The sequence below is a fragment of the Lupinus angustifolius genome, chromosome LG08 (genome assembly GCF_001865875.1).
Source record: "Lupinus angustifolius cultivar Tanjil chromosome LG08, LupAngTanjil_v1.0, whole genome shotgun sequence".
NCBI classification, from domain to species: Eukaryota; Viridiplantae; Streptophyta; class Magnoliopsida; order Fabales; family Fabaceae; genus Lupinus; species Lupinus angustifolius.
This window is the reverse complement of record NC_032016.1, coordinates 13,314,925-13,340,821: the sequence shown is the minus strand read 5'-3', so window position 1 is coordinate 13,340,821 and position 25,897 is coordinate 13,314,925. Positions and strand designations below refer to the sequence as shown.

Sequence of the window (25,897 nt, the reverse complement as noted above, 5' to 3'; positions counted from 1 at the left end):
CCACAAGTTCTTTGACTTAGAAGTTTTTGCAATATATTTATATAATTAAATGACTTTTCTTCTGTTGGCTTCTGATGATAATATATTTTCTGCTACAAACATAATAACACCTCTCCTTCTAAAACATTGTGACAGTTTAGGTTTGCAAATAGAATCACAGTTTATCATGGTCACTATGATCTATGCTTCTTAACTTCCTCAGGTAACAATACAAAACACCCTCCCATCATCTCCTTCTATACTTTTCTTCCTCTTCTCTTTTCTTTTTACACATAATGCTATTTAAACTTACTTAAACCCTCTCCCTTTTTTCTTCTTTGTTTACCATTTACATTACAAAAACCCTCTTCTTCTTTTTTTATAAGTTGATGTTATTAAGTTAAACTTAAAACATTTTTTCTTTTATGTTTACAAGTATTAAACAAAGATATTTCTTTTCTTTTCTGAAAACATTTTATTTATTTTCTCTTGCCTTTTATGTTTTGAAGTAGTAGTTACAGTTGAAGAACCACATTGACTTATCTATTTAACTACTATATTTGTATTTACAGTTGAAGAACCATTATCAGTTATCAAAAGAAAATCAAAGTCATTTCATATTATAGGATTCATGTATTGTTACTAACTCTATACATAATGTAGTTACGAAGATATATATCTGTCCAATATGAGTTTTATATTTTGTTTTATTTCTTTGGTACAGTTAAATAACCGCACTAACATATCATATACAAGGTGTATCAGATTATATATTTTATTACAAAATAAAACAAGTGTATTATGTTGTTATATGTGTGGTCTTTAGATTTTGCGTTGCTGTTGTTGAGTTTGCTCTTAACGAGCCATGTGAAGTGTATATACAATGTGTCTAACTAAGTAAGTGAAGTGTTAATGTATAACATATTATAGTCTATTGTTGTTGATCTTCCTTTTTTAAAGGTGACTGAAATTTTTTTAAGAATTTGGTGTTCCCCACTTAAAGTTTTAGTCATTTGGGATATTAACATGTCAAAATTAATTTACTACTTCACATATACAATATTATATGTGAAATTCTTAATAACATTTTATAATTTACATTGTTATCACTATTAAATGCTCTCTTATATACTTTTTATATGTTCATAGAATTATTATTTTGTACTTTGTTTACATTACTTTGTAATATGTTATGGACTGTTATAATGATATTTTTTTACAAAGTTTGTTGTCAATGAATTACAATTTTATTGTCCTTCATGAAAATTGTTTTTTGTTTCTTTAATTTTTATGCTTAACTTTATCATATTATTACTAAATAATAACATATTAATATGTAACATTTGTATTTGTTTAACTGATGATGTAATTAACATCTCTGCAGTAATGATTAACTACACTACGAATACATGGATGAATGATTTTAAGTTATAAGTATAAAAATATAGTAGTAAAGATTTTAGAGTACAAACCTTAAATCAATACTTGAATGGAAGTAACACATCAAAGTTTGATACTTTATTTTTGGTAATACCAAGGTTATTTAAATTATCCATTAAGTTACACATAACATGTCTATATTTTTTAAACAGGGAATTTGTTTGCAAATTTATTTTTGCTGAGGTCAAACATGGATAATAATAATCCAAATATTTGTGCTTCAATTGCAAGAAATAAAAGAAAGTCTGCTTTACGGGATAAGGGTATAAATTATTCAAGATCAAAGCTACAACTACTTCCATCGGTTGTATCCCAACAATCAAACTCAACACCGATGCAAATGAGTAGAACCCCTCTATCAGAACTATCTTCAAATTGTGTAAATGTGAAACATAATTATGGTTTCATTGATGCAAATGACGCCTCAACTTCTGCATCCCATACCCAACCATCTACAATTCATGAGCAAAGTAGGAAGAAAAGATTCATCAACCAAGAATCTTTAGGTGTAAATCTAATGAGTAGATATAGAAGCATGGTTAATGATGAACATATCAATAGTGTGGCACAAGGAAACGAAAATGTCTCGCCTTTTACATCAACTAAAAATTATAGTCACCAATTCAATTGTCATACAACAGAAGATGATGACATGTCTGATATTGACATACAAGGTATTCATTTAATATGACATCATATTATTAGTCATTGAATTAGTAAACTTATTGTTTCTATTTTACACTAATGTTGGATTTTCTTTACTTTTGAAAGATGTGAATATTGAAGACTCTTCAGAGGATGATGATCAATTTCATAACTCATATACGACCTCAATGTTTCAAAGTCAAGAAGGTTATTTAGTATACTTTATGAATACATATTTATAATGCAACAAATATACCCCTAAGGTTATTTTTTTGTTTGTTTAGGATATTCTGATATTGGTGATCCTATTGTTGAATGTGATTATTGTGGAGCATGCATGTGGTATCAAGAGCGAAAGCGGAAACATAGAAATACTACAACACCTAAGTATGAACTTTATTGTGGTGATGGAAAAGTACAAATCCCATTACTGAAAACACCCCCTCCCCTCCTTCAACATCTACTTTTTGATATGTTCTCCAGTGATAGCCTAAATTATCAAAATAATATTCGTTTATACAACATGATGTTTGCTTTCACATCTGCGGGTGCAAAATTTGATAGATCTATCAACAATGGTAGAGGTCCACCAACTATTCGGATACAAGGACAACCATGTCATCGCATTGGTAGCATGTTACCGATGCCTGGACAATGCCCAAAGTTTGCTCAACTTTACATTTATGATACAGAACATGAAATTGAAAACAGGATGGAAGGAATAAGGTATATAGTATTTAATTACTATAAATTAGTGTCATTTTTTTCCCAAATACTAATTTTTTATTTTCTGTTGAATCTACGAATATAGGAACAACAAGGTTGATTCAAAAGTAGTTTTCCAATTATCACAAATGTTGGATGAAAATAATGTTCATGCAAAGTCTTTCAAAATGGCAAGGGAAAGATTAAAAGATGGTGTTATTCCTAACTTAAAGTTGAAGCTAATTTCCGAAAGGAATTCTGATGGCAAAATAAATAACTTACCAACAGTTTCTGAAGTGGCTGCTTTAATAGTTTGAGATATTGACTCAACATCACAAAGAGATATAATTATGGAAACACAAGGTGGTTATTTGAAGAGAATTGATGAACTACATGCAAGCTATTTGGCTTTTCAATATCCATAGTTGTTTCCATTTGGAGAGGATGGTTACAGACATGATATATGTCATAGAGTTAGAGCTAATTCTCAAAACAGAAAACGAAATCGTCTTACGGTACGAGAATGGATTTCATTTAGATTGCAAACAAGGAATAATGAGGCTCAAACTTTATTGCGATCAAGAAGACTATTTCATCAATTTTTAGTAGACGCTTACATCATGGTGGAGTCTAAGCAATTGTCTTTTATTAGAAGAAACCAATCAAAGCTAAGGGTTGACAAATATAGAAATTTGAATGCATCTCAAACAAATGACCAAAGTCAGGGATCAAATATTGGAAAAGGGTGATTTTACCTTCCACATTTGTTGGTAGCCGTAGATACATGGATCAATTATACTTTGATGGGATGGCCATCTGTAGTACACTTGGATTTCCTGGTTTATTTTTGACAATGACATGCAATCCTAATTGGCCTGAAATTGTAAGATTTCTTAACCCTGTGGGTTTGAAGCCACATGATAGGCCATATATCATCTCAAGGGTTTTCAAAATTAAGTTTGAAGAATTACTACAAGATTTGAAGAAGAGGCATGTTTTGGGTAAAGTAATTGCATGTAAGTATTTATTCCATATAATTTGTTAAAGGATCTCATACATGTTTCTATTTAATTAAATTTGAATACTTATTAATCCTTTTTATTTAATGTTTCAGATATGTACACCATTGAATTTCAGAAGAGAGGTTTACCACATGCACACTTGCTTATTTTTTTGCATCCAACTAACAAATATCCATCTCCAGATGATATTGATAGAATTATCTCTGCTGAAATTCCAAATCCGAATGATGATCCTGAGTTGTATAATTTGGTGAAGTCAAATATGATTCATGGTCCATGTGGTTCTTGCAACAAATCTTCTCCATGTATGAAGGGTGGTAAATGTTCTAGGTATTTTCCGAAGCAATTCCAACAATCTACAATTGTTGATCAAGATGGCTATCCGGTTTATATGAGAAGAGATAATGGAAACATGGTTGAAAAAAATGGTATTTCTCTTGACAATCGTTATGTTGTCCCTTACAACCCACAACTATTAAGAAAATATCAAGCTCACATTAATATGGAGTGGTGTAACCAAAGTACTTCAGTTAAGTACTTATTCAAGTATATAAACAAAGGCTATGATAGGATCACAACTGTTATTGAACAACCAGAAGATGGTGGATCACAAACTCGAGGAAATGTTGACGAGGTTAAACAATATCTTGATTGTAGATATGTATCACCATCAGAAGCATGTTGGTGAATTTTTAAATTTCCAATACATGGGAGACAACCTGCAGTTGAACGGTTGTACTTTCATCTTCAAGGAGAACAACCTGTTTACTTTAATGATCATGAGGACATTGACAATATTCTTTTAAGACCAACAGTATCAGAATCGATGTTTACATCATGGATGGAAGCTAATAAACAATATCCTGAAGGTAGGACTTTGGGTTATGCTCAATTTGTCTCAAAATTTGTTTATGTCAAAAAAACTAGGTTTTGGAAGCCAAGAAAATCAGGTTATACAATTGGTAGACTAATTTGGGTCTCTCCATGCACCGGTGAGCTGTATTACCTTAGGATGATGTTGACAGTCATTAAAGGACCAACATGTTATGAAGATATTAGAACTGTTTCAAATATTCAATATGCAACATTCAGGGATGCATGTTTTGCTATGGGATTACTTAAGGATGATAAAGAATATATTGAAGCTTTAAGAGAAGCAAATGATTGGGGTTCTGGATTCTACTTGAGGAAATTGTTTGTGACAATGCTTCTATCAACATCTATGAATAGGCCAAATCATGTTTGGGAGGAGACATGGCAATGGTTATCTGATGGAATTCTTTACAATCAAAGAAATATCTCTAATAATCAAGGTACGAACAATAATATTATATTTTATTATCACAATTTTCTTTTATGTAAATATATTATATAATATAACATTTTTTATACTTTATAGGGTTGGTGCTTACCGATGAACAACTACAAAATCTAACTTTGCTAGAGATTGAAAAACTACTTGAAGGAAATCGAAGAAGTTTAAAAGACTATCCTTCAATGCCATACCCAAATGGGTACATAACAAGTCAATTAGGCAACAAACTAATATATGAAGAGCTTAATTATGATACAGATGAATTAAAGAAAAACTTCAATACTCTTTTCAACTCTCTCACAGGTACTTCCATTTTGTTAAGAATGTATGTATTTCACCTTATTCTCAAATAATCTATTTGTACTGAAAAGATTAATGTTTACATAATGATTTCATATTATGTAGAAGAACAATGTAAGATATTCCATACTATAATGCAAGCCGTCAACCATCAACAAGGTGCCATGTTTTTCTTATATGGTTATGGAGGGACAGGAAAAACACATATGTGGCGAACTCTAACATATGCATTGAGATCTCAAAAGCATATTGTATTGACTGTGGCTTCAAGTGGTATAGCTTCTTTATTATTACCTGGGGGTAGGACAACACACTCTAAATTCAAAATACCTGTACCAACTTTTGACAACTCCATTTGCAACATTCATCAAGGTACTGAACTTGCAGAGTTATTGATAAAACAAAGTTAATTATATGGGATGAAGCTCCAATGTCACATAAGTTTTGCTCCGAGGCACTTGATAAAAGTCTACGTGACATCATGGGAACAACAAATGGCTCAATTTTGTTTGGAGGAAAAGTTGTAGTATTTGGAGGTGATTTTAGACAAATCTTACCAGTGATTCCAAGAGGTTGTTGTTTAGATATTGTACATGCAACAATTAATGCATCTTATCTTTGGCATCAATGAACAGTTTTAACTCTTACAAAGAACATGCGTCTACAAAATCATGACAATGCAACAAATGTTAGGAAATTCTCTGATTGGATTCTAAAGATGGGAAATGGAAAATTTTCCGAGCCTAATGACGGTTGTGCTGAAATTGATATTCCAGAAGAACTTTTGATTGTAGATTATGATGATCCAATTGAGGCCATAGTCTCTAACACCTACCCAAACTTACAAGATCATTACAATGACGAACAATTTCTTCAATGTAGAGCAATACTTGCATCAACAATTGAGATTGTTGATCAAATTAATGACTATGTTCTGAGTAAAATTCCAGGTAAAGTATATTCAAAATTGTTTAAATATTCATTATTTGAATCTATATTACATTTATTAAACTGATATTGTTAAATATTCTAATGTATAATTATAGGTGATGAAAAAGAATACCTAAGTTCGGATGAAGTTGATATGTCTGATGCTAATGAAAGTGAAGCATTCAACATATTAACTCCTGAATTTCTAAATTCGCTTGCAACATCTGGCCTTCCAAATCATAAGATCAAGCTAAAGGTGGGCACTCCGATTATGCTATTAAGAAATTTAGACCAGTTCGAAGGATTATGTAATGGTACAAGATTGGTGGTTACTAAGATGGCGAATCATGTACTAGAGACAAAGATCATGTCTGGAAAAAATATTGGAAATATCACTTATATTCCTAGGTTATCGATGTCACCATCTCAATCTCCATGGTCTTTCACGCTTATCAGAAGACAATTACCTATAATTGTGTCATACGCTATGACAATCAATAAATCTCAAGGTCAATCATTAGAAAGTGTGGGGCTGTATTTACCTAAACCAGTATTCAGTCATGGTCAATTGTACGTAGTTGTTTCAAGAGTTCAAAGCAAAGAGTGATTAAAGATATTGATACATGACAAGCAGGGTAAACCACTGAAGACAACAACAAATGTGGTTTATAAAGAAGTTTTCCAAAATCTATAAAAGGTATTCTATAACTTATTTTACATTACGTTCCAAACTTTTCTTCTTAATTTTATTTTTAATATATCAGGTTCATTATCATTTCATTAATGAAGATTCTCCATCAACAATGAAATACATACAGCCGTTTTTATGAGGTAATCTTCAACATCTTTTTCACTACCAAGTTATGATGTATTTCTATAAATAAATTCATGCAATACACATTACCACCCGTGCGAATGCACGGGTATCTTACTAGTATGTTCATTGAAAAGAAGAACACAACTCCCAACATATATTTGTAGGATTGTGAATGCACAATTTTGTGTGGCCCAAAACACATATTTTTCAAAAAATGAAAATGTATTCTTTAATGACCTCACACAATATGTTTTAAATTTGAATTTCAAAAAGGGTTTTAATTAAATCCATTTAATAGGTTTTATTCTCTCCCAACAATTTGTTCCAAAAAAATGGATCGATAAAGGGATTATTTATAATTCTATGATATCATAGATTCAACCCATATTCGTTTTATTCTTAAAGTGAATTTTAAGATGATTATTAAGTGATTTAATGACCACTTATTATCTAAAATCGTGTTTTTTTTAAAGGAGATACATCATGAATAAATAGCACTAATGCGATAAAAATAAGAAAAGAAAAAAATTATTTCACAAACCCACAAAATTAAAACATTTATAAGATTGAACTCAAATGTAGTTTTTTAGAGTAAAAAATGATAACTTTAGACTCCTCAAGAATTGTTTGGTCATGACACTTTTTAAGTATGCTAAACCAAAAAATAATTCAATTCGAGCTTTAATTAGTAATTATTATTGAAGTTTGAATTTTGAATATTGCAGGTCATGAGGATAAAATCAAATATTTTTAATATGCAAGATTTTGGTATTGATTGATATTTTACAATTTAGCCATGTGCGAAAATCAATATTAAGTAGCGATGGAAATCATATTTTAATTGGGAGTTACTAAGGAAATAAAATCAAATTTCAAAATTGATTCTATGAATTAATGGGTAATTATTTTCTTCCATATTTTTTTCCACATGTTTTGGCTATAAAAAGCAAAAGTCACATTCTTAAAAACGGGGATATACACGGTTGAAAGAAAAAAAATTAGAGAGAGAAAAGAAAATGCATTGAAAAGTAAGAGAAGGGATATTTTTTATGTTTGTGTGATCCAGTGTGGTTGAGCGTGTACTAATAATCGTGCGCCCTCATTCGGAGCAGCTGGATTAGTCAGCTTTTCACATTTGCGTTGACCAGACACACATCACCAATCAGCATGTGAAACGTCCCGTGTGTACACTACACACCACCGCATAACCCGTGGGAGAACACGTGATTCAGTGTGGACACGTGCATCACGCTATCCTACACCCTCGTTCAGTCGATGCTCCACGGAGTGCCACGTGTACCTGTTTCACCACTGCCAACAAACCTTTGACACGTCAGCGATCCTAGGTGAAGTACACTACTCCTATCCACACCGAATTCCCTCCCTAGTAAAACTTCAATAGGTTTGTCTCTTTTGTATTTATTTTTAGCACCCTCTAGCATCTGAAAATTGTATCGATAATTTCGCTCATATCTTTTTGTTTAAAAATAATTTAAACTTTACTGTTTTTTGAGAGATTAAATTAACCCAACCAACAAACGTTTTTCTACCCAAAGAACTATGTAGTCTTCATTCCCAAAAAAGGATACGTAGGACCAAGATCACTCTTGTGAGACACATAATAATAAAATAAAGTTTTTTTTGTGGGTAAAAATATAATAATAACACAATTAATAATTCATGCAATATAGTAGGGTATCGTTCAAATGAAAAACTATGGTGCTAATACCTTCCCTAGTGTGTAATCGACTCCCGAACTTGGATATCAAAGTCCAAGGCCCAATGTGATTGGGCCAAAATATTTTTCTACATTTTTTACTGGAAAAAATGTAGTGGCGACTCTAACAAGGCCGTGCGCGACAAAGATCATTATTAAGCTTTAGAAATAAACAAATTAGACAAAATTAATAACGAAATAAGAGCAATAAAGCTTTGCATTAGACGAAATCGAATACCCATAATATAAAATAATAAAAAATTGAAACTTCCAAACAATATAAAACCCGGTGATGAAAACTGATTCAACACTGAAACACTCATCTATGTGAAAATTGGATCAAATTTAGAACTTTGGTATGTGTCAATAAACCCTGATGACAATTGTGAGAATCCAAATATGTTCAAAAGTATATCTATCAATGAAGATCTCATTGGATCAGTTCATGAATGATGAAGTTTTACGAAGAATGAATAATGAAAAAAATGAAATGAGTATAAAATTATATCTGGTTTGACGATTGAAGAGAATAGATTTGTTTAAAAAAAATGAAAAAATGTAAGAGAAGTAGAAATATGAAAGATTAATTTGACGAAAATAGCATATTCTTTGGACATTTGTCACATATATAAGGTGTCTAGTTTACTAATTTCATCGGCTCTTTCTATTTATATTAAGATAGTAGATTTAAACTTTGTGAGACTGAACAATGAAAAACATTAAATTTTGAAGGGTATATCAATAATTGTGCTTAAAACTCAATTTAAAAAACCTAGTGATTCGTGCAAATGCATGGATATACCGCTAGTTAGTAATGGAAAATAGGTATTGCTCGCAGAGTCATCTGTGCGACTTGCCATATGTTGCGGACATGACATTTGTTTTAGTCGGTTTGACCGCTTCACCAAATCCAAGTGCGTGACATAACTAACCGAAAAGTTTAATGTGTAAGAAAATCAACATGTAAGAAATTGTGATGTAGTTTGTTTCATTGTATGAAAATGTGACGGAATATGATTTGTTCAACTCCATAAAACACAGATTATGTTTTTTTTTTATAATTTTTTTTTGTTTAGTTTTATGATTTTTATTTTATTTTTATTATTTATGAATGCTCTTGACACAACTTGTTATTCCATTTTAAAAAGGATAGAAAGTAAGAAAATGTAAACTTTCATATTTTGTTTTATTAGGTGAGTGATTGTTTGCATCCTGAAAATTCTAATTCAGTCGAATTAAAAGTGAGATAACTTGAATAAATAAGACAACAAGCCATACATTTACTTAAAAAACGCTCAACTTTAGGCAAACAAGCAAAAACATGATTTTTTTTCTTCTTTCCTTTTCATGTTTCCAATTTTAGGCTAAGCAACACACAAGTATGTTGAGAGCATAATAGATGAGCAAAGGTCGACATTGTGTTCAACTGATCATTAGTGCTACTTGTTGTTGTTGCCCTCTACATTGCATCGCATCGAAAAATTACTAATGGGGTGAGAATGTCTTTGTGTGAGAGGGTGGTGTAGGCAAAATTGGAGGCAATGACTTGACGTTAGACATCACCACTCCATTCCTTCGTTCCATGAGGTTATTGTTTATCTTGGGTTAGGTTAGATACTATTTAAGTTTAGGATCACATTTGTTGTCTCAAAAAATGTGTGTGCCACTTGTGATTGATTAGAAAGTACTTATTATTAAACTTTTAACTTGAAATTTTTTAACCAATATAGCAAGTGACACATTTTGTAGGACAAAAAAATGTGTTTCCTTAAGTATGGATGACAAGGAGGTGGATTGTGGCCTAGTTTGTAATTACCTAACCTTGAGCCCGAAATTATGATCCCGAACTCAAATTCAACGGGTTAAAATCAATACTGTCATACCCGAACACAACAGGAACCTGCCTGAATCGTGTATATGGAACCATTACAAGTCCTGGAAAGTAAAAACAAGAATAAAAAGTAAATACAAGTTTCGAATTAAAATTGTGAAGCTTGTCATTTTGATTTGTTTTGTTGCTTTTTGGATTAATTATTTGTTTTAAGTTTAAAACCACTATTACTAGAAGAGGTGAGCAGAATCCGACTCTACCCGATCACTCGGCTTGACCCAACCATGATCAGACATAAATAGGGTTGGGTTTAGGGTCGAGTTCGGGTTGAAAAATTATAACAATTAATATTTAGGGTTGGGTGGGGGACAAGCATGACCCGACATGGACTCGTCCCATTGTTACCTACTCTTCATATTTGTTTGCGTTTCTATTTAATTATGTATAGAGTAATGACATCCTATTGGTTGAAAATATGATTCATTCTCTAATTTTCAGTATATATACATGATTAACAATATATATACATATATCATTTCATATGTCAAATTATATGTTCATAATAATAAATAATATTGAGAATACTTTATCTAAAAAGGGATATGCATTATATTTAATTGGGCTTAAGGTCAGGTTCAAAGACCGGCCCGGTCGACATTTAGGGTTAGTTTGAGAGTTGAATTTTGGAGGAGGAGGGGAAGGGAATGCTTGGGAGCCATGAAATACACTTGTGAGATGACTCCCAAACCTTCTTTTTCCCTTCCTTCCCCTTCAAAATCCAACTCCCAAACTAACTCTTAGAGTTGAGTTAGCTTAAAATCTAGAGTCGAATCGAAGTTCCAAAAAATGGTCCGATCAACATTTAGGGTCAGGTAATGGACAAACCTTATTCACGCCTAGTTAGTAGGTTCGTGTGGGTTCATAGGAAAAGAAAGTTCTAATGATGATGTTAAAAGTGAATAATTGTGTAATGTGCATATCACATGAAAATGAATAATCTCAATTCATAGTGAAGCAATCCACTTTTGGAAATTTCATGGATTCAAGAGTAGACACACAACCACTTTTCTATATCTCACTTAGATATATATGTTTAACATTGTAATTTCACACATGCCAACTAGATTTAGGGTCAGGTTTTACCAAAATCAAACTCACAAATTGAACTCAGATAAAACCTGAACCCAATTGAAATGATTTTTCCCATTAAATTTGGGTTGGGTTCGGATAAATACTCATGAGTTCGGGTTACATTGTCAACATGCCAATCAGGTTTGGGACGGGTTCGGTGTCAGATATCAACTTTACCAAACCTGAACTCAACCCTAAAAATTGAACTTAGGTAAAATCCAAATTCAATTAGAACGGATTTTCCCTATTAAATTCAGGTTGGATTCGAATAAGTACCCACATATTTGGGTTAGATTACCATTCCTACCCTCAGGTTTACTACATAACTTTGGAAGGGCTCAACCAAGTCGCAGTAAGTAATACTTTGACCAACCATTATAAATTAATCATTTCAATGTATAATTAATTATACATTTATATTTATAGAGTGGAGATCAATTTACTCTAAGAATAAGTTTTTTAAACTTATTGTCCATCATAGTCATCAATTCTATGGACATCTAATAATTTAAATCTACTCACTGATTTGAATCATTGGATTTTCCTAGAATTGAGGGTTAAGATGAGTACTAAGTTTAAAAAACTTATTCTTAGAGTCAATCACTCCCCATATTTATATATAAGATTTTCATGAAAATTTAATTGTGTAGATCTTTAGTTATATTAAGGAGATTGTTCACACTGTTATTTTTAGTTTGCTAATATCTATTTGTGTAAGATCCAAATATTGTGGAATTGACATTTATTAGAAAGCCAAACTATGAGTGCTAGGGGTGAGCAAGACCCGACCCTACCCGCTCACCCGGCATGGCCCGATCATGATCGAGTCTAAATAGGGTCGGGTCTGATCGGGTCTAGGGCCGAGTTTGGGTTCAAAAAATAAACTCAGTCAATATTTAGGACCGGGTAGGGACCAAGCATGACTCGGCCCAGCCCAGCTCAGAGTCACTCGTTCATCATGTTTGTATGTATTTCTACTCAAATGTATATAGAGTAATGATACCTTTTTGAGTACAGGCACTTCGTGCCTGCCGACGAATATTGTGTGATACTACATATTCAATTTTTATATATTATATTTTTTTTATGATAATGTTTAATTTAATGTGAGATATGTGGTTAATTAATGTATTGGTGGTAGTTGCTTAGGATTATATAGTGTTTTTGTAAAAATTAAATAATGTTAAGGGCAATATAGGAAATGAAAATTACACCATGAGGGAAGTTATTTCAAGTTTTGGCTTTATATATAGTATATAGTATAGATATTACATATTTCATTTTATATATCAAACTACATATTCATAATAATAAATAATACTGAGAAGTCTTTATGTAAAGTGAGTATGCATTATATTTAATTGAGTCTAAAGTTAGGTCAGGTTTAAAGGCTGACTCGGTCGCTATTTAGAGTTGGGTTAGCTTTGGGTCTAGGGTCAGATCCGGTTCAAAAAAGTGACTCGACTAATATTTATGGTCGAGTAAGGACAAGCCTTAACTACGAGTCTTTAATTTTGATTTTTTTTGAGCATTTATATGTATAGTATAAATTACTTATTATGTTTTCCTAATGCTCCCTTCGTTTGGATAGAAGAAAGTAAGAAGAGAGAAATATATGAGAAATAGAGTAGATTTTTGTGTTGTCTGATTGTATAAAAAAGAAGAGAAATGTGTGTTTTTTCTTACCTTTACCCAAAAAGGTAAGAAATACTAGTACAAAAAAAAGTAAAAAGAAATTATTCACCTTACCCATGAGATGAGCTAATGACTCCCTAACTTTATTGATTGTATCCCATAACAGACCCATGTCTTGCAAATGCTAGTCAAAACTAGCATTCAAAAAGCTAAAAACTAAGTCAAGTTTAAGAAGAATCTAAAAGGAACAAAAGAATAAACCAATTCCACATCACTACTACCCATAAGAGAACAAAAAAAATAAAAAAGAGGAACAATTAATACCTTCTTGCCAGATTCTGCGCTGCAATGGGTACCATCATCTTTGTCACGCCCTAAAAACTATATCAAGTACTAAAAATTAAGTAAAACGGATAGAATTTAAAATGTATGTATTAATAATGTAAAGTTTTTTATATTGTCTATATATCATCTATTATTGATTTGTATTACATTTTTATAGTCAATAATAGTTAACAAATCAATTAATGATTCACTGACACTGTAAAAATCCTTATACCGTTAGGATATACATATTAAATCCAAATAGATAGTGTCACTTCATGTAGTTGGTTAGAAAATTACTTAAAAATTAAATTTTAATTTAAATATTTTCTTTTCAATCAATCACAACTTCATTAGACACAGAGTGACACTAAGTATGAGACAGTAGACGTGTATCCATACAGTAGATTGAATTTCTTGGTCAGATAACAATTAAAACCTTCGAAAGCTGCATAGCATTGCTGCTCCTCTCACCATGTTGCTTCTACATAGAGCTCCCAATAAGGATGATTTGGGGTGAAGAAGTTTCAAAATTTCATTATACAATTAATATTTAATTCATCCATTATTAATGTTAACGGACGGGAATATGTAAAAGTTGAGAACTAAAATGATATTTTAAATTTATTAGGGATTAAGCTGGTTGTCATTGAAAAATTTATTAGGGATTAAGCTGGTTGTCATTGAAAATATGAGGATTCAAATGTTATTTACTTTTTTTTTACCAGATCAACTAATCAAAGAACTATAATTTTATCACACTATTAGTACGTTATACATTATTAATTTGTCTTATTTTTATTTGAGATTCAATTATGGTTAATATGTAAATGATATACTAACAATATAAAAAAACATTTATATTCTCTATGTATATATATTAAATCCTTATTTTTTAATAAACAAAATATAACCTTAATAGCAAAATGTTATCTTTTTTGGGATTTGTTTTCCTTAATCTCCTTAAAAATAAACAATCTTTAAATTTAATATTTATGTACTATTAATGTAAAGATTTATACACAATTTGTATATCATTCATTATTTATTTATACTATTTTTTTCTAAAAAATCAATAATAATAAAATATGAATATTTGATGATAAAATAAGAGTATATAAAACATATATTTTTTCACATGATCTTTTTGTTAGCATTGATGAGAACAATGATTATTTGATCAAAAGAGGGTATAGAAAAATAAAGGAGTAAATTACACTCTTATTCTCCGAGTTTCTAGTGAAAATACGTAAATCACTTCTCCATTTTTTTAAATATATACAAATCACCTTATTATATACAACATTACATTGACTATCCATGTAGGATAGATAAGTGTAATTTTTTAAACAAAAATAATGACGAACGCGATTAAGTTAAACAAAATATAGATGAAGATAAGTACAAATAGTATTAAAATTAATGTTTATTTATTATTTTAGTTAGTTAACATATAATATGAGAGTGATTTAAAAGTCTCCTTAGAATTAGTGATACAATTTCTAACGTACCAAAAATAATGAATCAGCATTGACTCTTATATTATTTGGAACTTGTATTCACAAATGCCATATATTTTTCTGTTTCCCACATATATCCTCGCACTAGAGGCAATCCTATCCGACCTGGGAACATCTACAGGTGTGTGAGACTAACTCTCTCAACGAGTATTTTTTACATCCACAAGACTCAAACATCAGACCTTACTTAATTACATTTATCACCGTTTTTTGTTTAAGAAATTATATTTATCTCTCTTACGTGGTTACTAAGGGAAATGCATGTGTATAATTATAAGCAATTTGTATATGTTTAAAAATGGATGGATAATTTGTACAATTTTATTAAAACTTAGGGTGCCAATATAATTTACTCAAAATCTTTTTTAACCACTATTAATGTTATCTTTTTCTTAGGATTATTTAATGGTCAAAAGTTTAAAGAATACAATTGTATTGAGGAATATATAAATTATTACTTTTGGATTATGAATGTATAAAATATTCATGTCGATTGACAATTCGCTAGTGACGTAAGTAAGTATAAGTTTATTATGAATTATGTTTTTAGTTTCAGATTATAGATTATAATTTATTTATGTTTGGATATTCATGTCGATTAACAATTCGCTAGTGACGTAAGTAAGTATAAGTTTATTATGAATTATGTTTTTAGTTTCAGATTATAGATTATAATTTATTTATGTTTGGATACTTTAGCTGAAAATTGAATATAAATTAATATATTTTGTTTGGGTAAGGTAGAAATGTTATAACATGCGTAGTAAATCATAGAAAATTGTATAAGGTTATTTGTTTATGTTATGATTATTTTGGTTGCTTTTCCATTTTTTTAATATTTTTCAGCATATATTTTTACTATAAATTTTTAATATTGCATAACAAATACTAAAAACATATTTTAAAATAAAATACAATATAAACACCAATATCAATATTAAAAAACAACATAGCACACAAATAAATAGAAGTTTGTAAACTTGAATTACATAATTCACAAAATAAATAATTTTATCCCTAATTGAATCTGGAACAAGACACATGTGTTCAGAAGATATATTATCCATATATTCAGTAAGATCACTATCATCATCATTGGTAGCATCATCGTCAATATTTGATATATCACCATCATGATTATCAACAATCTTAAACTGAGGATATGAGATACTATTGTGTCTAATAAAACTATGTATTGTTATTATAGTAATAACTAGTTGGATCTGAGTAGAATATTTAAATTTTGACATGCGATACAAAGTTACAAATCTATTCTTCGAAACAACGAATGTTCTTTCTATGGTGTTCCTTAAGCTAGAGTGATGAAAATTGAAGACTTCATTCTCACTATTAAATTCAATAGCTAGCTTGAGTTCAGGAAGATGATATTACTCTTATTTATATGGCCTCAAGTATTTAGGAGTGTTGGATAACCATCATCTACTGAATAATATTTACCTGACAAACAATTAAAAATGTGAAGAGAAATTAGAACTCAATAATATTAATATGATTTCGAATAGTATTAATTAAAAAATGAGAGGGATAAAGTTATGGAGTTTGGTGGTGATGGTGTGAGGAGGTATGATGTCAAATGGTAATGATGTAAAAAGTTACAATGTTTGATAGAAGAGTAAAAATCAAGAGAAAAATAAAGTTATGATAGAATAAAATGAGAAGTGAAAAAGTTAATAAAAATAAATTAACAAAAAATAAATCAACCATAATTTTGGAGCTAATATTTTGACTTATTTTTTCAAAAAAAACTAAATTTATAATTTCATTTTGTTGCAAATATACATAGTTTATATTTTCAGTTTACTTTAAAAAAAATAAGCAAAATCTAAAAGAAATAAGTTATACCAAACATACACTAAGGATGTAAGAAATTTTAGTTAAAGCTTGGATTTAATAAACTGGATCAAAGCAAATCGAAAATTATAGTTCAGGTTGAATGGTTTAAAAATTGAAAAACCGACTCAATAAAATTTAGTTCAGAGTTTGACAATTTTGAAAATTGTTCAAATCCACTGTATAGATATTATTTTTTATGACAGAGACTGTTTTTCAATACGTTAGTTCCTCTATACATATACTTATTTTCTTCTTCCCATACAAATGTATATGAGAAGAAAAAATATACATTAACCATATATAAGTGTTATTCATTATTATTATATTATTTGTATTTCATATTTGAGTAGATATTCATCTTAGTCTCTCATGTTTTTTCGATCTTATTAGTTTAGTTCCTCAAATTGAAAAACTCAAAATGATCCTAAAAATTTCAAATTGTGTGTCAAATTAGTCCATTTTAATATATTTTAAAACACTGGGTAGAAACTAATTTATTCCTAAAAAGGACTAATTCAATTAACATTTGAAATTTTTGGGAACCATTTTGGGTTTATAATATTTGAAGGATCAAACTGTCAGCAAAGTTAAAAAAGATAAGAGACTAAAATATATAATTACTATTCATATTTAATTATCATTAATATTACATATATTACACTATTTATAAATTTTTATACTATCATTACATAAATATTACCTTATCTACATACCCAAAACACATAAAGTGGTGTGTATTTGAAGTATAGAACTTCATGTGCTTCCTTGTTTAAGTGTAAGCTATCAATGTAGTAAGTTTCACTGGTGGAAGCACCAATAATACAAACAAATATTAGACTTGTTGTATAATATTTATGAATTATTAATATAAAGATTTATATAAAACAAATTTATCATTCAAAATTTATTTAGATTTTTTTTGAAGAGTTAATGATGATCAAATATAACTAATAAATAATATAATGATGATATATAAAACTCATATAATGTCAGTACATCAATTTTTTTCTTCAATAAATAATATCTTTCATTGTTCTAGGCAGTGTCGTCAATGGAAAATCGATCGGTATGATCGATTTTGACTGATTTTGGCCAGTTTTAACCAATATAATTACATAATCAATATAATTAATGTACCATACCAATATTGAGACCGGTTCACCGGTTTACTGGCTGAACCGATCAACACGAACTGGTTTTTATAACACTGGTTTCAGGTTTAAAAGTGAGAGAAATAAGACAAGTAACCAAACTAAGTATCTATGATTTGGCTTAGTTTGTTTTTGTGTGTGTAAAAGCATGAATCAAACTAAATTACATCAAATTATTTTGTTCATTACAATTTCTTATGCTCCCCTAATAAAATTAAATTAAACCAAATCATTACACCCTTATACATAAACAAGTTATGTGCTATAAGATGAATGAATATTAATATATTATACAATTTTAAATTTAGGGGCTAAAAGTCATAAAAACAGATTATAATGAGAAAAAAAATGAATATAAGAAGTGCATCTAAAAAGACAAAACTATTAGATTCATCTTTTAAATTATTTTCTATTTTTAATTTTTAACCTATAATATTTTTGTCTCAAATAAGTTGTCTAAGTTATTTTTTATTTTGAAATTGATGCTTTTATTTTTATGTTAGATTTTTAACCTATTGTCAATATTCTAATTATACAATTTTAAAACGCTAATAGAATAAATTTATTATATCTTTACATTTCACAATCAATAACACTACATATTGTGAGTTTTAGTCAAGAATTGAGAAAATTATAAGAGAAATATATCCCCATAACCAAACTAAAATGGATAAAAAGTTACAAATATCAAATTAAAAACAACAAATAACTTAAAGAACCAATAATATATAGTTTTTTTTAAAAACATAGAAGCCACGTTGACCACAGGTGATGATGAATTGGCAAAATATGATTGGTGTTATGACGAGTGTGACTAGAATTAGAAAAAACATAAACAATATATCATTATCTTAAAAACAATTATATTGTCTTAATTATTCGTTTTATAAAAATTTAATGATTCATATTTCTTCATTAATACAAAACTATTAGATTATCATAAAATTAAAATCTAAAATGTGCAATAATTTTTTTAAAGTTATTCTTATAATATCCGGAGCTCGATTATTATATATATAGAGAGATAAGGGTGTAAGTGGTTCCAGTTTAAATCGCGAAACCGAATCGAATGAAACCGTAAAATGTGGTTTGGTTCGATTTCGCGGTTCGGTTTGATTATTTTTTTAAGGAACCGTTTATGTTCGGTTCGGTTTATGGTTTTAGAAATTTAGGAACCGTTGGAACCAAACCGCATATTAAAGAAATATATACTAGGAATTAGGGAATAATGTTTTATTATTGTTTAAATTCTTCAACCAACTTTCTAGCTTAAATTATCAATTTTTGTATGAATTGTAGTGTTATATATGTTACTAAATTGTTATTAAGTTAATATTATATATGTTATTAGTTACTAAATTGTTTCTTAGTGTCTTATGATTTGGAACATATTTTCCAACTTATGTGATATTGAGTATGAAACTAACATATATCATATATTGTTATACATATATTGTTACGTGTGTTACTAATTATGAAATATAAGGTTATAAATGTATATAGTTTACTAATGATGAATTATATTGTCATATATATTTCATAATTTTTTATAATAATAATAGTAATGTTTATCCTTTTATGGATAAACAATATCTCTTGTAATACATTTTAATTTTTAGTTGATGCAAGATTTTTATAAAATAGTAAATGGAAAAACCGTAGAATCGAACTGAACCATTCAAGAGTTATTCAGTTCAATTCTTATAGTTAAATTTGTGGTTAATTGAGCAGAACCGAATCATATATTTTTTGATCGGTTCGGTCACTAAAATGCACCAAAAACCGATGCTAATTTTTTACAAACCCATAGAGAGAAGAAGCAACAATTTAAGGTTACTGGTTCAACCTTGAATAACACAACACAACAACAATGGCATCATCAAATCCACGAAAAAGACCAACTTCAACACAAATCTCAACCAAATCTTCTTCATCTCCAAAGGAAAACATCATCATCAACAACAACAACACTTCTTCTGATTCTCCAATTGCATCTCCAAAATGGGGTCTCCTTTTCAAGCTCTCTCTTTTCTCTATCCCACCATATTTCTACCTTCTTTTCTATCATTACCCAATAGAACAAGAGCTTCGAAGATCCATTCTAATCAATGCTGCTATGAGCCTTGTTGGCTTCTTTCTCACCGTTAAATTGATCCCAGTTGCTTCTAGATACGTTCTCAAGAGAAATCTCTTTGGTTATGATATTAATAAGAAGGATACCCCGATGGGAAGTGTCAAAGTGTGAGTCTTTCTATTCATTCTACACTTTTTTTGATCTTTTGTGAAGTGGGTATGCATTGGATTTTGATTTCTCGATCTGGGTTTTTTTAAAACAAATTTTAAATTATGGGTTATCTAGGTTTTGTTTTTCCTTGTTATTTGGTCAAACTTTTAGATTTAGCATTTTGGTTTAATTTTTAGGTTCAATTTTGGATTTTGAATCAAATTCCAAATGGGTTTTTTTTTGTAATTTTTTTATGTGAAGCAAGGATACTTAAAAATAGTGGAAGTTAGTACTTCATGAATAATTCTAGGTATTAAACAATTGTTTTAATTTAATCTTTGGATTTTTGATAGTGATATAGATGGAAGTTTCACAATATTTAGTTAAATGTTAGCATTCTATCATGTTTATAATAATGCATGCTAACTTTTTAGATTTTTGGTTTCACATAAATTTTACACTAATTTTATATATTGTCCTATAATTGTGTAGTAAAAGGGTGGCTCTGGGCGTGAGGCTCCCATCGGGGTCTGGGGAGGGTAAATTTTTGGCAGCCTTACCTCACAATTGGAGAGGCTGTTTCCAGCCTTACCTCTAACAGTGTGTAGTGTTCCATAATTTTTGAAAATTGCTCGTGTCGTATTGTATTTATCGGTGTTCCATATTGTATATGTGCTTCCTAGTTTTGTTTCTTTTGTAATTGAGTATAATTTTTTGTTTACTACAGTTGCTCCTTCACTTATGAGATTTCTGTTCTAAAATTTGAGATTTATTCAATTTTATGTGAGCCATATGTTCCTTTTAAATCCTATATTTGTTCAGAGTCGTTCAACATTGCCTTTTGGAAAATATATTGCTTTCTGGTTTTACATTGATGTTGACTAGGAAGAGATTCTTACCTTTTTCAGCTTCTGAATCTCGACACTTACACACTTATATATGTTACAAGACTTTCACCTTAATGATATTGCCATTTTCCTCAATATTGTTCTGTATTATAGTCATAAAGATTATAATATTAGGCTTTCCCTCAGATGTTGTTCTATACTTTAAGTTGTTGAATCGGTCATTTTATGTCATTTATTCTCTGTGTTTTTACCTTATTTCTTATCATTGGAATTCTTGTATTTGGCATTCCAGTTTATAATATGATTTAAGAGGAAATATATAATGGGAATGAGGATATCACACCAAGAAACCAGGTAGCTTTGGTTGATGGCTTGATGAATAATCATTGTTTAAGATGCTTGAAATATGTAGCACATAGAGATTGGAATGCTTGGAGTGTGGAAGAGTGAGAAAACTCAAAAAGTTAAATTGAAGACCTGAAGAGAAAGATTGTTTCTAAAATGCATTTAAAATACATTGGGGAAGTTAGTATTCATTGGAGAAAGTTATGAAAATTTCATTTAAAAAGGTTAAGTAGAGAACAAAAACCCTCACATATGATTTTTTTGATTCTATATGCAATATGCATGTCAAGCATGCATTAGAAGGTTTCTCATAAGAAATGATACTAAGTTTTGTATGATAACTTGGTTTACTAAATATACGAGCTAGTTGCTTCCAGAGCTTGTCTTGGTGAAGTAGAAACACAAATGCAAACCGAGAGAACTGTCGAATGTATCACTAATGAATAATGACCCTTTTTTAGCTTTTAGTTGATTGTGCTATATTTTCTTATTATCTCTAATATTTCTGTGCAGGCCTGAGTCATTGGGTATAGTTGTTGGTATTGTCTTCTTGGTTGTTGCAATCTTATTTCAGTATTTTAACTTCACAGAAGATTCAAATGTAAGTTTATATTATAAGTTACAAGTATGTTAATAATCTCACTACTCAGCTCAAAGCTAATATTTGTGAGTGGTATCATATTATCAATAGAAGAATTGATCATTTCATTTGTGAACTACTTCGATTTTGCAGTGGTTAGTTGAGTACAATGCGGCGTTAGCATGCATCTGTTTCATGATGTTGCTTGGGTTCGTTGATGATGTCCTTGATGTCCCATGGAGAGTGTGAGTATACAAGTTTTCATTATTTGTTTCCAGATTTTCGGTTCTCAACTGATGTTAGAATAGTTTATTTTGATTTTATGTCAATGCAAAGAGCAGAAAATTATTACTCCCATCGATTGCTGCACTTCCTCTGTTAATGGCATACGCTGGACATACAACTATAGTTATACCAAAGCCACTTGTCCCACACATAGGGGTAGAGGTTTTGGATCTCGGTAAGCATTTCATACCTTTATGCAAATGATGCTAGACGAGTTACTAATTATTATAAAGAATCGCCGTTTTGACGACTTATTGATGAGGCAGGATGTCTGTATAAGCTATATATGGGGCTACTGGCTGTTTTTTGCACAAATTCAATCAACATTCATGCCGGACTAAACGGCCTTGAAGTTGGGCAGACGGTGGTCATCGCATCAGCTGTAAGTATCAAAGCTTGTAAAAGTTGGTCGAATTGAATTTGTTCGTAGAAAATTATGAATCCCGATACACAATATTATGCCAATTGGAAATCGCTACCTCGGATTATTACATGTATAATAATACTGTGGGTTTGCAGATCCTGATACACAATATTATGCAAATCGGAGCATCAACTGATCCTGAATATAAGCAAGCACATGCATTCTCTGTTTACTTAACTCAGCCTTTGCTGGCTACATCTTTGGCTTTACTTTCTTACAACTGGTACATAATGCCGTGTCTATATCTTTTTGTTCGGAACCTTTTTTTGTTTGTTTGCATGATCAAGAGTAGTTTACTAACAGTCTGTTCCTTCTTATTATAGGTATCCATCTTCAGTTTTTGTTGGTGATACATTTACGTACTTTGCGGGAATGACTATGGCTGTGATTGGTATTTTAGGCCACTTTAGGTATATCCTTACTTAATCCGACAAAAGTATTAACCTTTCTATTTTCTTTGTTTTTTAGTGCTATCTAGATATAATAAATTTTACACATTTAGTTTTTACTGTTCTGGAGATAAAATATACGGTCAATCTTCATTTTTATAAGCCGAAACTTGCTAGTAAAAGTTTCTCTTTGCTGGTTTGACCTGATTAGTCATCAACTAGCACAAGAAAAAAAATAATAGCATAAAATATAAATGTTTGCACAGTTGTATGAGTGCTTGCCTTATCAAATTTCCTTGTACTAATTTTTTATTCTCTTTTAATTTTTGCCCCAGTGAAACGCTGTTGATTTTCTTCCTACCTCAAGTTCTGAACTTTCTCTTGTCACTCCCGCAGGTTCGACTCTAAGTCTCTAACTGAATCTCTCCATTCATATTTAAATTTGTGATAACTTATATCTCTTCTGAATATGTCTAACATGGATTACATTTTTCTCTAGCTTTCTGGATACATTCCATGTCCACGCCATCGGCTGCCAAAGTAAGCTTTAACAGATTATATCCTAGAGATTATTTCAAACACATTGTGTTTACTTTTGGTTGAAACCGAATGTATCATCTACTACTTCAGGTTCGACCCTAAAACTGGACTACTGACCGGGACAAATGATGGGACACTCGTTAACTTATCATTGAGAATTCTAGGCAGGAAATCTGAAAAGGCGCTTTGTATTTATCTTCTTGGTTTCCAGGTGATTTCCTGTTCCTATATTTTTCCTCTTTTCGCCTGCATTTTATTTGTTTTACTTCCTTTTCCTTTCGGTTTGCTTTCCAAGCTGAAATAGAAGTCCAACTATATGTAAGTCTGATTCAAGCAAACCAGTGGTTCATGGGTTCAAGTACAGTTTCACAGATATCACGGCGAAATCGACCTCATTTGATTTAGCAGTCGTACTAAGAATTTAAATAAAATGGCTAACTCCATTATTTCTTTATCCTTAATGGCTTAATCTTTAATTTGTGTGCAATTGATTTGTCATGCTTAAGGCCTTGCATTCCAAATTCAATTAACTGTCAAACATAATTTTTTTGTACATAAATAAGGACTACTGTAAATATTATTATGAGATTTGCATATTAAATATCCTTTTTAGTTTATTTAGGGGGTGGGGTTACTAAAGATTTGCATATTTTTAACTTGACAATATTTAGAAATCAAATTTTTCAAGCAGTATATTGCATAGTGGACACACTAAATAAGATAGGATTAGAAATGAATGCATTAGGGAGAAAATTGAAGTAGTTCATATTGTAGAAAAGATGGTAGAATCGCGCATTATGTGGTTTAGACACGTGTGGAGGAGACAGTTAGAAGCTCCATAAGGAGAGTAGATCAAATGGTAGTTAGTCAAATTCCTAGAGGAAGAAGGAGACCAAGAAAAACCATAGGTTTTGTTAATGAACATTATTTATGATAGAGCATTATGGCGTAATTTGATCCATATAGCCGACCCCACCTATTGAGATAAATGTATGATTGTTGTTGACTTGTTGTATATTGCATTTTAACCTATGATGATTTCGATGGCGATACATTATGCATCGATATTCATTCGCCGGATACCTACTGCAGTTGAAATGTTTGATATCTTGGCTCATATGTTGTCTTCCTTTGCAACAGGCCTTGGCATGCTGTTTCTGTTTCTTGCTGAGGCATATCCTTGCTGGATGGTACAAATGAAATCACCAAATTGATTAAAACTAAGATATGGATTAGAAAGATCATTTAGAAAAAAAGAACAAATATAGATGAAAATCACACTGGAGGATGGATTTGTTGTATTAACATTTTTGTGGTAACACTTTTTTCTAGAGTCAGTAGAGGGATACAGGTTTTGGTGATTAAGGAATTATTGTTTTGTTACTTGAAAATGTTATGTACATTTGTCAACTTAATGAAATATGCCAAGTCAATTTTTCTTCTAAATGATTTGAATGTTTAACATTTTTGTATGTCATTCATTTGACACAACATTATATTTTGATTGTGTGACTAAGAACTCTACTTAATAGAAGTTAACTGGTATTAAAATTATGCATAGGCTGCATATTTATCTTTCAATTATGCCATAATAGTCTATGTTGACACCAACATTGTAAAAAAAATGAAAAATGAATACTTAGTTTAGAAATCAAAATGCTAATCAAATATGTTTTCCATCTAAAATATTTATGATTTATGTAATTTCAAACTTTGAAACCAATGCCTCATAAGCCCTCCATCATAATCATACAATGTCTTGTGATTTAAGCCACACCCAAGTAATTGAAGTTGCGAATAAGTGAAGCATATCTTCTGTTTCATAATATATGACTTTATGTTATAAACTGTAATTGATAAGAAAAATATTTAATAATAATATTTTTAATTTAAATATATTTTTTAACCAATCACAATTCATTATACATGGAATAACACATTATGCG

The 25,897-nt window shown here is 30.2% G+C and overlaps 2 protein-coding genes across 2 annotated transcripts; both read left to right on the top strand.

The window, feature by feature from the left end:
- LOC109353911 lies at positions 3,554-5,816 on the top strand. The gene is made up of 5 exons (XM_019596269.1): positions 3,554-3,785; positions 3,884-4,471; positions 4,517-5,104; positions 5,191-5,409; positions 5,512-5,816. The coding sequence occupies exons 1-5, from the start codon at positions 3,554-3,556 to the stop codon at positions 5,814-5,816; spliced, it is 1,932 nt and encodes a 643-aa protein (XP_019451814.1).
- Positions 20,137-25,393, top strand: LOC109355629 (UDP-N-acetylglucosamine--dolichyl-phosphate N-acetylglucosaminephosphotransferase-like). Its single transcript, XM_019598872.1, has 11 exons — positions 20,137-20,557; positions 22,247-22,334; positions 22,467-22,558; positions 22,655-22,773; positions 22,865-22,980; positions 23,118-23,245; positions 23,346-23,432; positions 23,747-23,807; positions 23,911-23,951; positions 24,042-24,162; positions 25,092-25,393. The coding sequence occupies exons 1-11, from the start codon at positions 20,187-20,189 to the stop codon at positions 25,149-25,151; spliced, it is 1,284 nt and encodes a 427-aa protein (XP_019454417.1). The 5' UTR covers positions 20,137-20,186; the 3' UTR covers positions 25,152-25,393.

What these genes read in the sequence shown, in the direction of transcription:
- LOC109353911 (XM_019596269.1), top strand. Translation starts at nt 3,554, where the DNA reads ATGGATCAATTATACTTTGATGGGATGGCCATCTGTAGTACACTTGGA. An exon ending in AAATATCTCTAATAATCAAG is followed by an intron (nt 5,105 to 5,190) that starts GTACGAACAATA and finishes TATACTTTATAG; the next exon opens with GGTTGGTGCTTACCGATGAA. An exon ending in TCTTTTCAACTCTCTCACAG is followed by an intron (nt 5,410 to 5,511) that starts GTACTTCCATTT and finishes CATATTATGTAG; the next exon opens with AAGAACAATGTAAGATATTC.
- LOC109355629 (XM_019598872.1), top strand. Translation starts at nt 20,187, where the DNA reads ATGGCATCATCAAATCCACGAAAAAGACCAACTTCAACACAAATCTCA. An exon ending in GGTAGAGGTTTTGGATCTCG is followed by an intron (nt 22,774 to 22,864) that starts GTAAGCATTTCA and finishes TTGATGAGGCAG; the next exon opens with GATGTCTGTATAAGCTATAT. An exon ending in GGTATTTTAGGCCACTTTAG is followed by an intron (nt 23,433 to 23,746) that starts GTATATCCTTAC and finishes TTTTTGCCCCAG; the next exon opens with TGAAACGCTGTTGATTTTCT.